At 28.2% G+C, this 13,452-nt stretch overlaps 1 protein-coding gene across 1 annotated transcript; it reads left to right on the top strand.

Annotated features, from left to right (window-relative positions):
- Window positions 1–882: 882 nt before the first annotated feature.
- Window positions 883–12,444, top strand: LOC107633135 (uncharacterized). Its single transcript, XM_016336771.3, has 13 exons — window positions 883–1,428; window positions 4,125–4,299; window positions 4,469–4,552; window positions 4,801–5,042; window positions 5,143–5,386; window positions 5,516–5,595; window positions 8,690–8,774; window positions 10,099–10,230; window positions 10,323–10,436; window positions 11,438–11,491; window positions 11,764–11,848; window positions 12,256–12,309; window positions 12,416–12,444. Exons 1-13 carry the CDS (start codon window positions 1,196–1,198, stop codon window positions 12,442–12,444), a joined length of 1,611 nt encoding a protein of 536 aa, XP_016192257.1. The 5' UTR covers window positions 883–1,195.
- Window positions 12,445–13,452: the final 1,008 nt, after the last annotated feature.

Below are 13,452 nucleotides of genomic sequence, written 5' to 3' on the forward strand. Positions count from 1 at the left end.
ATAATACAAAAAAGAAATAAGGCTACCCAACCTAACAAAAAATATGATATACACATTAGAAAATTGTCAAATGTTCTGAAAATAATTGTAAGTGTCTTGATAGCTCATTTTAAATATTATCAATATAGTTAAATGGAAAGCCATTTGAAGAGTTACATGGAGGTAATGCTGGATAATGTTCAAATAGTAAATGGAGTTAAATGTTTAAATATTTTAATTTTATTTACGAGATTTAGAGTAAATGTTTAAATTAGTTTTTTTAAATTTTAAGCATGAGTTAAATTAATTCCATCCTAAATTAACTAACCTTCATCATTTTATTATATAACTCATTATCTGTCTTAACACCATATAGATTCATATTGATGTGTATTAATAAGTTCTACAAAAAATGCAATCAAATCGATGTCAATAAAAATGTGAAATATCAACTTGATTTGGAGTAAAATTTAAAGGACCAATTTTAGCATTTACTCGTTGGTATCATAAATTTTTTACATACGAATTCTGCTAGAGAGCTAATGGAGTATTTGTACAATGTGTATAATAGATTATTTATTTGGCCTAATATAAGTTAAAAAATGAATATTCAGGGTAAAATACTACCAATTTCTCAAACACAATACACTCATAGTACGAGAGATAGTAAACATCTGATATCCTACTGAATCGAACATCCCTAAACTCCGATTGTACATATTGTACAGATACTCAATTGACTCTCTGTACTTCCTCTTTACATAAATATGTACACATAAATCTACTTTAGTTTTTTTTTTTATTTTTGGTTAGGACAGAAATCTATATACAATTTGTCTAAAGCTTGAGTGATCTGTATGTAATTTGTCTAAGGCTTGAACGATTTACGTCCCAACCCAGAAAAAGAAAATTATTTTAATTTATTTCAAAAAGTTCTTCCCTACTTAGTCCCCACCTATACCTACCAATCATAGCTTAACACTTGTCATATAGAAAAGCAAGAGAGAAAGAAACACACATAGCTACCTTTAGAAGGATTCGTATTTGTGAATAATGCAAACATCCATCGCTCTAGCCTCTAATGCATGTAATGTAAAATTGTGTTGCGTTTTTCTTAGCAAGATCTCTATTTCTGTTTATCTTCCTTGTCCTATCAATTTTCAAAGAGAAAGAGAAGAGTGCTTTTGTTTTTTATTTATTTTTTCCTTTTTGGGACATGGAGATAAATGATCATCGAGAAGATGAAAGGGAAGGGAAGGTGAAAGAAGCCATGGCAGTTGACGACGACGAAGAAAAAGAAGATGACGACGAGAAAGAAGAAGAGGAAGAGGAAGAGGAAGAAGGAACCACAGGTTCGAGTTTGACCATGGAGAGGGTTGCTGTAGCTAAGGAATTCATTGAAAACCATTACAAGGCTCATATGAAACATATCCAAGATCGCAAAGAAAGGTAAATAAAAAATGTAAGATTGTTTAATCTTATTTACAAAAATTATTTTTCAAGTTTTTAGTTTTTTGTTGTTTAATTAGTTATTGTCCCTATATGTGCACTATTATGTTAGTGATTATTACATGTCTATTTCTGTTTTATCTCGATCTTCATTTTGTTTAAGGCTTTTTAATTTTTTCCTTTTTTTTTCTGATACCTATGGTCATTTGAAGTTTTTAATGTAAACGTTAATTTATTTATCTTAATACGTATGTGTTGTTGGATTTGTACATATTTTCAGGCATTATCGCTATGTGTTTAATAACATCATAAAATATACTTCAATTCAAAATCCTTCTGCCATTAAGCAGATTTTGTTGTATGAATCAATTGATGACATTGAATTCTCTAAATTATTTTGTTGATAAAATTTTGGCTGAAAAAAAATCTTGTTTATTTAACTTTTGTTCTTGGCTATGATGTATCAATAACTGGAGTAACATTTAAATATTTTCTAAGGTTTTATTTAAGCCAAGCACTTTAATTTAGATTCCAAATAACATTTAAGGCATTCTGGTTGTGCTACTATTGTTTTACACCCCAAATTGTTCATATAAAACTTAAGTCTTTTAGTGTGTCAGAGTATTGTACATCATCAAGAGTACTCACAATGCATGTGTGCATGCCTGTTTAATTATGAATATTGTGGCCTTACAAGAGGTCCTAGTTCAGAAAGGCGCATGCACTTTGCACACAAACACATATCAAAGATGAAATATTATTTTATATATTTAGTGAGCAGAAGTGAAACTTTGATTTCAAAATTATGGATTCCAATATCTCATATCCTAATAAGCCTATACATCATCTTTGTAGCCTTTCAGAGAGTTTTATTTGAGATACCTAGATACAATTCTTGCGCATGCACTCACGCAAGCACAAAGTTATTATAGCTTGAGAGTTAATACACATCCAAATCTTTTTGGCAACTAAATCCAATCAAGTTAGTCCAAACCTAATAAAAATCAGTTTCATTAGTGAAACGTGAATACATGTTCTAAATACGAAAATATTTCGCGTTTCTCTCCTTTTCCTCCTCCTTCTTCTACTTCTTTGTGTTTCTTCTCCTCTTCCTTTGCATTCCTCTTCTTACTTCTTTGTGTTCCTCCTGAGAAAATGAAATAAGAAGGAGAATATGAAGAAAAAAAGATAAAAAAGAAAAAGACAAAGTGGAAGATGAGGAGGAGAAATTCAAGTGAAACGAAACTAAATGAACCTAAATTAAACTAAGAAACGAACCGAAATTTTTTAAGAAATGAAAAATTTGGTCAATACTTAACAACAATATCAAGTGAACCTCAGTTAATTTACAAATAAATCGAAATTAGTTCAGATTTGAACAAAAACTTACTAAACAACTACACATGAACAAGTTCAGCAAATTCAAGCGAAACGAAACCAAATGAACCAAAATTAAACTAAGAAATGAATCAAATTTTCTTAAGGAATAAAAAATTCGGTCAATACTTAACAGCAGCATCAAGTGAACTTCAATTAATTCACAAATAAACCGAAATTAGTTCAGATTTGAACAAAAACTAACTAAATAATCACACACGAACAAGTTCAGCAAATTCAAATGAAACGAAACCAAATGAACCTAAATTAAACTAAGAAATGAACCAAAATTTCTTAAAGAATAAAAAATTTGGCCAATACTAAACAACAGTATCAAGTGAACCTTAGTTAATTCACAAATAAATCGAAATTAGTTCAGATTTGAATAAAAACTAACTAAACAACCACCTATGAACAAGTTTAGCAACTTCAAGCGAGATGAAACCAAATGAACCTAAATTAAACTAAAAAATGAACCGAAACCTTTTAAGGAATAAAAAATTTGGTTAATATTTAACAGCAGCATCAAGTGAACCTCAGTTAATTCACAAATGAACTGAAATTAGTTCATATTTGAACAAGTAATAAAAAAACTCAATCATCAACAAAAACACATTGAATTTATATTTTGGATCCAAAAAAATATCAAATAAACTAAGAAATGAACCGAAATTATTTAATAATGGCATCAGAGAAAATCAGAACTAATAAAGAAGTTAAATATTGGTATTGTTGGTGATGACGATAACGAAAGCGAAAGATAATGAAAAAGGAAAAGAAGAAGAAGAAGAAGACGCAGCATTAGGAAAAAAGAAGAAGAATAACCTGCGTGCGCAAATTTAAAAGAAGAAGAAGTGACAGCAGTGAACGTGCACGCGTGAATTTAAAATACTTTATTGGACTTGGTTAGGGTTATGACTTGGATGTAGAGATTTATTCTTATAGCTTATCGACTATCCTAAGTTATTTTATATACAGGAAAAAAAAAAGCTTACATCCAAGATATAGATCTTCTGAATTTTTTTCTCACAATTAATCTTGTAAAATGCGATTTTAGATGGTACGAAAATTAATTGAGACCAATAAAATTTATGTGAGAGAAACTTTGTGAGATCATACTACATGATCAATTGTGAAAAAAAATTTGAGAAGATCTATTTTCAATGTTAGTATTCGATTGGTTTGTACCGAAGTCTTCTTTTATGTTCTCACTTTTCACATTTTTATTTATAAAATATTGAAATAGATAGCATTGAAAATGAAAATAAATAGCAAATAGAATCTTGGTCTTCTAATTTTTCTAATTTTATAATATGCAGGCGTTTAGTACTAGAAAAGAAGCTAGCATCTTCTCATGTACCAGAAGAGGAACAAATCAATCTATTAAAAGATTTAGAGCGAAAGGAGACTGAGTATATACGATTAAAAAGAAACAAAATATGTGTTGATGATTTTGACCTTCTAACAATTATTGGCAGAGGAGCCTTTGGCGAGGTAGATATATACACTAATACACAACCACTTTATATAATAATAGTGTCATCTGTTTATTCTCTTTTATGAAATTCATGACTAATATATTAGTTTATGCTATTGATTTTACTATTGTTGTATTCCTACCTCTTTACCATTAGTTGTTTGCATGTACAACTTGTTTGTGTAGGTAAGACTCTGTCGGGAAAAGAAATCAGGTCACATATACGCCATGAAAAAGTTGAAGAAGTCTGAAATGCTTCGTAGGGGACAGGTAAAGTTTCATATTATCCGTAGAAAAAGTTTTCAAGTATACCGATACACCGATATTTCAGTAATTTTTAACTGTTGATCTTAATTATATATATTATATATGTTCTTTATAATTAATAAGATCAAAAGTTAAAAATGACTGTAATAACAGTGTACCGGTATCTGTAGTAGTATGAAAATTTCATGTTTTGATTTTTGAATTTGTTTTAGAATAATTATCCGTAGTATGTACATTTCCATCTTAATTAGGTTGAGCATGTTAGAGCGGAAAGGAATGTACTTGCAGAAGTTGCAAGTGAGTGCATTGTGAAGCTGTATTACTCTTTTCAAGATGATGAATACTTATATCTAATAATGGAGTATTTACCTGGTGGTGATATAATGACTTTGCTTATGAGAGAGGAAATTTTGACCGAAACTATGGCGAGATTTTACATTGCGCAAACTGTTTTGGCAATAGAGTCTATTCATAAACACAATTACATTCATCGGTACGGTTTGTATTCTTATATTTTCAACTGCATTATGATTATTCTATCCTTAAAAGCTTAATTTGTAAATATACATACATCTTCTTTTTGTTTTCCATAGAGACATAAAACCTGACAACCTTCTATTGGACAAAAATGGTCATATGAAGCTCTCTGATTTTGGTCTTTGCAAGCCACTTGACTGTTCTAATTTATCATCTATAAATGAAAATGAAGTTCTAGATGATGAGAACTTGAATGATACCATGGACATTGATGGATCCAACCCAAATAAAAGAAATGGAAGGCGCTGGAAAAGTCCCCTTGAACAACTTCAACATTGGCAAATGAATCGGAGGAAGTTGGTATTTCCTTCTCTCTACATTAAACAAATTTCTTATACCTTGTTAATGACAATAGCCACATGTTAGTGCATGGAATATTGTTTTTTTATAATCCTTTTGACCATATCTTGTTCTATATGCTCATGGCAGGCATTTTCCATGGTTGGTACTCCGGACTATATTTCTCCCGAGGTGCTTCTAAAAAAAGGCTATGGTGCAGAATGTGACTGGTTTGTTTTTATTTGCCTTTCTTTTCAGCTACATCTATCCATTTTTTGACCCAGTAACCTTTTATTTTGATGTGAATAAATCATAAGTTTGCAATGCCTTTTTAAGTTAGCTTCTAGCCAAATGTTGCTTATAATATTTACACAATAAGTCAAGTCCCCAATGCAACAGCATTGTCTTTGATTGGTGATAGTGAAAATTTTTGTTTGGATTCAAATTAAATTGGTTATATTGTTGTAGCAACTCCAAACTCAACTTCCACGATCAAATTTAAAAAGGTGAAAATCTGCTTGAGAAATTAAAAAACTCTTTATCTCGTTATAGTAATATTCCAAATCCAGATTTCCAATCAAATTGGAAAATTATCACAAATTCAAAGCCAAATTGGGAGTTTTAGCTCCGGATCATCTTCCAAGAATGCGCAATCCTAATTGACCATGAGTCTATGAGAATTGGGCAGTTAATTGTAAGCAACTAAAACTAAATCAAGCAATAAAGTAACCTAGCAATTAGGAAGACCAAAGATGACAATTATATTAAAAGCAACATAAAATATCTAGAAAAAGAAAATTATCAAATTCAATTACTAAAAGAGCATTGTGTCACGTTTTTGGATACACTCCAATTTTACTGCGCCGGTACTTAAACTTAGTCGACTTTTTAAGTTAAGACCAATTTAGACTAATCCTCAATATTTAGCAAAAAAAACTTAAAATACAATTTCTACACAAGTATTTTTTAGAGAACTTACATACTCATCACAGAACTCTCAATTCTTATTTATAGTCATCTATCTCTTAAACAGATAGTTATGATTAAATCTAATCGACAGTCCATATCGATTATCTAGAATTTTCATTACAAATATCCTACATACTACATTTATCTAAATACTTCTAGATTCTTCTAAACTAATCTTTATACTTCTATACCTATTTACGTTCTTCTAGAATATTCTATCATTTTTTTAGAATTTTTTGACATTTTTTAGAATTTTCTAAGACTTTTTAGGACACTCTAAAATATTATATAAATATCATTAAATATAACATTATAAAATTTACTATGACACTTAGCTAGATTTAATCCTTAAAATTGTTTATCCTTGTCACTAAGCTAAAGTAAATATGATAAATAAGAGAGTTGTCCATATTGGTTAACCTTTAACTACAATTAATTATCCTAGTTCACGTAGTCCTAACCATTTAACCAAGGGAATTCGGTAGGTGGGTTAGTGTTATGAAGACCAATATAAATTCATCCCTTTTATTTATCACCAATGAAAATTAATCGGGACTCAAAATCACCTCAATTCATAATGCAATATAAATCTACTCCATAACAACTAGAAGTATTTTAACAAACACTTAATATGTAGAATCAAAACATAACTTGCAAATAAATAAAATCTAAATCTAAGATAATCAAATTTGCAATAAACATAAAAGCAACTCCAACAAACATAAATTTACAATACCCAAAGAAAAATCATTCATTATTCATTAATTCTAAATTAAGATTCAAACATAAACCATTCATTACATAAGGTAGGGAAAAACAACAAGAGTGCAAACCAAATGAAAATTGAGGAAATGATTGAATCTTGAAGTCTTGAACGCAAATTGAAATAAAATCTAATCTAAGGCTATATAAACTTTTTTAGAGAGTAGAAGAAGCTTCTCTCTAGAAATACAAACTAAATAGTAAACTATCAAATTCGTTTTTGATTTTTTGATAAAACTATCCCTTACTTTTATTAATGAAAAAAATGTCTTCAAAACATTTTAAAACGTGACAAAAGTACTCTGTGTTAAATATATATTTTAAAAAATACTTTAAAAATTGAATTTTAATGTAATTTTTTGCAAGTATAATTAAAAAAATGAGACTTTTTAATTTTAAAAATTTGGTAACTTTCAGCTTAGTAGATTTTTTTTGCGATTTATTTTTATTCATGACCAAGAAAAAATGAAAAAAAAAATCTAAAGATTGAATTTTTATTTGGATTTTTTATATTTATTCTAAATAGTTATTTAAATAAAAAAATAATATTTTTTTAGTTTTTTTATCGTATTTTATAATATTTTAAAGATATTTTTGTTATTATCAAAAGTGGAAAATATATTTGATAGCATATTCAAAAATTGGGAGTGGTTTTGGTGGTTTATCCCAAACTGAAAACATAACCTAAAACCTAATTAATACAACTCCTTTTACTATGCCCCTTTGATTTCCACTTCTTATATCCTTTTTGGGTCCAAACGCGAGCTCACGTGCTTCACTAACGTACCAGGCAATTTTACTGCCGCGTACGTAGTAACACTTGATCTTAATTTATCCTAAAATAATAACAAACACATCAAAATGCCATATAAATAATAAAAGATTCAAATATATTCAAATTGTGGCAAGAATTCATGAAATTTGTCACCAATCACAATAGAAAACAAGAATCACAAATAAAGGCAATTAAATACAAAAGGTATAGAGAAATTAAAGATATCAGAATTTCTTAAAATTTCAATTGATCTCATAAAATTGGGTTCTATCAATTAGTCACACTATATCGTTAAACTAAGTTCTGTAGATAAAAAAAAAAAAGAAAAAAAAAAAAAGAAAAAAGATCGTGAATTCATGCAAGCAATAAAAATATCTTGACCTTGTCATGTTTGTGTGCTTAAGTTTTACGGGCATATACTAATTAAAAGTCATCTTTGATAATGGAAGAAAACACACACGCTAATGAAAGTCTTTCTATCCAATTTTAATAAGTTTTCTTTTTTTATATAATATACATACAATCCACATGGATCATTAAAGCTAAGAAAGAACTGAATCATTATGAATTGGATAAGTAGTATATCCATTTCAGTATACAAAATTATTTGCTAACACAAAGTATGGATAAAAATGTTTCATTTTCATTATTCCATGCTTATTTTCCTTTTTTTAAATGATTTCGTGAAGGGAATCATATGGTATTCACTTTTGTATTAGCTTCTACCTTGAAAGGTGTCATGTATTCCTTGTAAATAAATGTCTTCATTATAATAGTAATATTTTTTTCTAAATAAAGTGATTTTTTCTTTGATACAGGTGGTCTCTTGGTGCTATATTGTATGAGATGCTTATTGGTTATCCTCCATTTTATTCTGATGATCCTATAACAACATGTAGAAAGGTTTTATATTTTTTTTCCAGTTGTTCTTTCTTTTCTTTTCAACTATATTTTTGTTGTCACAATATGAGTTATATATAGATGTAAACTCTCACACTATACGACAAAGAAATAACATTTCTATTACAAAAAAAAATTATTTTGATTATAATTTAGAGTAATAATTGGTTTAATAAGTAATGAAACAAACATAATTCTCTAAAAGTAAACGGCAACCACAAAACATCTAGTTCATTATTGCTTTCCTCGTGAGAAAGTTAAAGAACTCACTATTAGCAACCCAACAACATGGGAGTGAGTTATTTGGAGATTTGATTTGAATCACCATCATAAATGCTTACAGCATTTATCCAGTTTGTGATATTTTCTAATAAAAAAGTACGGGGAGCCAATTGAATATTTATCTATTGTCTTCTTAGCAGGATCCTTTGCTAATATATGAAGATAGTCATATTCTGCACAAAATAAATTGGCTAATAAATGTTTTTCAAATGAGTTTTGTATATCAAAGGTGCATGATGTGTAAAAAGAAAAAGAGGTGCATGACTTAATGGCATAATATTAAATTAAACTCTGTTAAATAATAAATAATATTAAATTAAATTATGTTGAACAATATAACGAGAATATTTTCTCTAGATCAAATATAATTTTTGTGTTTACTATTTGTCAAAAATTTTAAAATTATCCTTAACATTTATTTTGTATCAATTTTACAGCTAATTTTTAAAAAGTAAATTAATTTTACCCTCTACTAAAATTAATAATTTTTATTCTCATGATACCCATCATTATATCATCATTTTCCAATCTTCACCATGTTATATTAATTTGGATAGAAGAATAAAATTGATTACCTTAAAAAATATTAGGCACAAAATTAATACAAATTAAATAAGAGAAATAATTTTAAAATTTTTAATAAACATTAAGGACAATAATATACTAAAACTTTTATAATTAAGCTGGCTTGGTTTAGTGGGTAGCTTGTGCATGTAGCTATTTATTGGTCAGCGATAAACTTTTAAAAAGAACTCAAATTCGCAGCAAATTAGTCATTAGCCTATCGAGTTAAAAAATATCGTAAAAAAAAAATTTTATATTCTTTTTTCTTGTGTGCTTTATTTATTAAATATTTCAATAAACTAAGAAATAAACATTCATTATTCATGGGCATGCATGTAATCTATTTTAATTTATTCATTGTGATGCTAAAGTATTTATTAGTATTTATTTATTACCCAGTTATTTTCACTAGTACTAATGGTAATAATATAAATTAATGCTTTTTTTTTTTTTTTTTGGCTTCGGTGTTGAGTGTTTTCAGATTGTGCATTGGAAAAATCACTTAAAATTTCCAGTTGAGATAAGGTTGAGTCCAGAAGCAAGAGATCTAATATGTAGGTTACTTGTTGATGCTCCACAAAGGCTTGGTACTAATGGAGCATATGAAATTAAAGTGTGTAAAATGTATTTTTTTTTTCCTCTCCCCTACTCTCTACTACAAAATTACAATATTCCCTAACAATATTGTGGTTCTGAATTGACCAGACTCATCCTTGGTTCAAAAATGTTGAATGGGATAGGCTTTATGAAATGGAGGCAGCATTTATACCACAGGTCGATGGAGAGCTTGACACTCAAAATTTTATGAAATTTAATGAGGTCAAGTATTTTTATTTAATTAAGAATTCTTCTTTTCTAATTGGTTTGTCCTCTTTCACCTATACCGTAGCAACATTTTGCATTGAGTTTACTAATAGATTAAGTTAGGGATAAGAACTATTTTGGTATAAAAATTTTGAGTAAAATTAAAATTGTCTTTAAAGTTTTATTAAGTTTTAATTTTTTTATAAATTTAGTTAACTTGTGTTTTAAGGAAATATTTTAAAAGTATAATAATAATAATAATAATAATAATAATAATTTTTTTTTAATATTTTTAATGTATCTAATACATTAAAAATATAAAAGTATTAAATTTTACAATAACTTTTATAAAACATTTTTTATAGTATGTTGTTCTTAAGGCGCAAATTAGAAAAACTTTTCTTATTATATTTTGGATAAAATTACCCTTATATTTATTACTCTAAATATGAAATTAAAAAAGAAATAAAAAACAATTTATGCATTCACAGTGGCGAAACACAGACAGAGAACCTGCAGAGTGTGAAAGCAACGAACATAGCATGTGTTTCCAGAATTGTATGCTTGTGAGATAGTGTATTTCCATTTTTTTTTCGGTAATGTTAGATAATTAGGGTACAGCCAACTGGAGCTTATTAATTAAAAAATAGATCTGTTACAAATAAAAAAATAAATAACTTTTATTTTCCTAATTTTTCAAATTTTAAAATTAAAAATAAAAGGAAGTGGACTTGAGTTGGCTTATTCTTAGAAATTTTTTTTATATTTGTACAATGGTAAGTGAATATTTATGATATCTAGTTATTGGTTTAAATTCAAATATTTTTAATATTTGATTCTTTAATAATTCTATCTTCGAAATGACAAGGCATGATAATTATTGTTTGTATGTTGTCTTCTTATTTAGGTTTTCTTATTTATATTTTGTTGAACTTTTGTATTGTTTGTTTTCTCCATGTATGATTATGTATTATTAGCTACAATTATGACATGGTTATAGTTATGTTAATGTATAGGTTGAAGCAGAACAACCAAAACCAACTAGAAGTGCATCAGGACCGATCAGAAAAGTATGTACTTTATTTACTTGAAGAAGTAGCAATCTTTATTTTTCAATAGCCAAGTAGTTAACAAGGAGTGACAATTCCATATCCTTTAGAATTTGTCAACATATTATTCTTCAATATTTTAATATAGAAAGGTTTTATTATTGCAAAAAATATTTTAGTCAATCCCTATTAAAATGTGTTGCATGCTAAATATACGCGTTAATTTATGGTGGATGATTCATTTTAGAATCCTTTATGATGATATATTGTTGTATTGATCTCTTTCGCTACAGAAGTTGTTAACTCCTCAAGATCTCAGTTTTGTTGGCTATACATATAAGAATTTTGCTGCTGTTAAGGGAACACGCCATTCTATTGGTATATTTTTCCTTCTAAAGTAATTATCTTCCCTTATACCAATTTACAATAATTAATAAAGGTAATTATAGTGCATCCTCTTGGGATCAGATGACTGTACACACAACATCCCTCAAAAAGTTAATATGATATAACTACTTTTGATCCACTAATGAATATTTGTGGTGGATACTATTACAATGATATTTTTATATGAAAATAATATTGTGAATCGTTAGATAGTTTGATATATTTGACTAAATATATTTAACTGAACCATCTAATGTTTCACAATATTATATGTTTTTATGTAAAAATATTTGATCTTTGTTAAAGTATCCCCTTTGTTTTATGTTTTATCTTCAATTATTTTCCTTCCTTGGCATAAAACTAATGGATATTGTACTTCTTTTATCGAACCGTAACAGATATGTTGTCTTTGTCAACCCCACAGCGCACATCATCCATTGACTCTACACAAAGTAATGAACCTAAATTTGATTATTACACTTTAGGGAGGGTAAAAGTCAGGGTGAATTTTCTATTCATTTTTTTAAATAGTTCCTAACATACCCATTTTTGTTGAAGGTGATACTGCAATTGACTATTCCACATGATAGCCAAGAGATTCCGTAGTTGACTTTTTTTGCACTCTGGAAAATGAGTGCCCTTCAGCATGAATATGTGAACGTCTTTCTTCCATGTATATATGCTTTTTTTTGTATAACAAATAGATTAATCTTCTTCGATGATGATGCATGGTTAGCATGTTTTATTTGTCAACCGGGTTTACCACTGTTTCATTACCAACGGCATTAATATAATGTACTTTAGTATACGAGGAATTTTTTGTTCATGTAATTTTATAAAAAAATTAATCTTGGATTAGAAACTTATATGTTATAGAGCATCTGCTAATCCAAAATTATTTGTTACACTTTTTATATACTTGAAAATCAACATTATATTTGTTCAAAATATGCAAAAACAAAGTGTTATTCAATTATATGATTATTGATGTTCAATTTTGGTATAAATGATTTTCATGATATATTATAATTTAATGGTTTGATCGATAAAATGTATATCTTATGTGGCATAATTATTTAAGTTGACCCAATTGTCATTTGATCCTAATTAACTAGCTAGGGCATGAGACATGACCGCTAGTGCCTAAGTTGGCAATGAAACATTATACCATCACTTGTGAATTCTTGTGCATTCTTGTTTATATTTACTTGGTGTGCAATCAGTATTATTTGCTACCTCCAAGGCATCTCAAATTGAATTTTAACGTTTACTCAAATATGTGATATACTGAAAGCCATTTCCTTAAGTAATAATATAATCAAATTAAATTAGGTAAAATCCAAATTTTAAAAAGTCTACTACATTTAAATTAGGTATAATCCATCTAGAGAACATGTTTGGAGGGCACTGCCTAGTAAGTAGCTTGAATCTCTTCCAAGCTTCATAAAGGGTCTCACCCTCTTTCTGTCTGAAAGTCTGAACCTCCACCCTTAGCTTAGTCAGCTTTTGAGGTGGAAAAAATTTAGTCAAAAAGCTAGTGACAACCTTGTCCCAAGTATCCAGACTCTTCTTGGGTTGAGAATCTAACCACAGCT

Source organism: Arachis ipaensis, chromosome B3 (genome assembly GCF_059453495.1).
Source record: "Arachis ipaensis isolate K30076 ecotype BB chromosome B3, ASM5945349v1, whole genome shotgun sequence".
Taxonomy (NCBI): domain Eukaryota; kingdom Viridiplantae; phylum Streptophyta; class Magnoliopsida; order Fabales; family Fabaceae; genus Arachis; species Arachis ipaensis.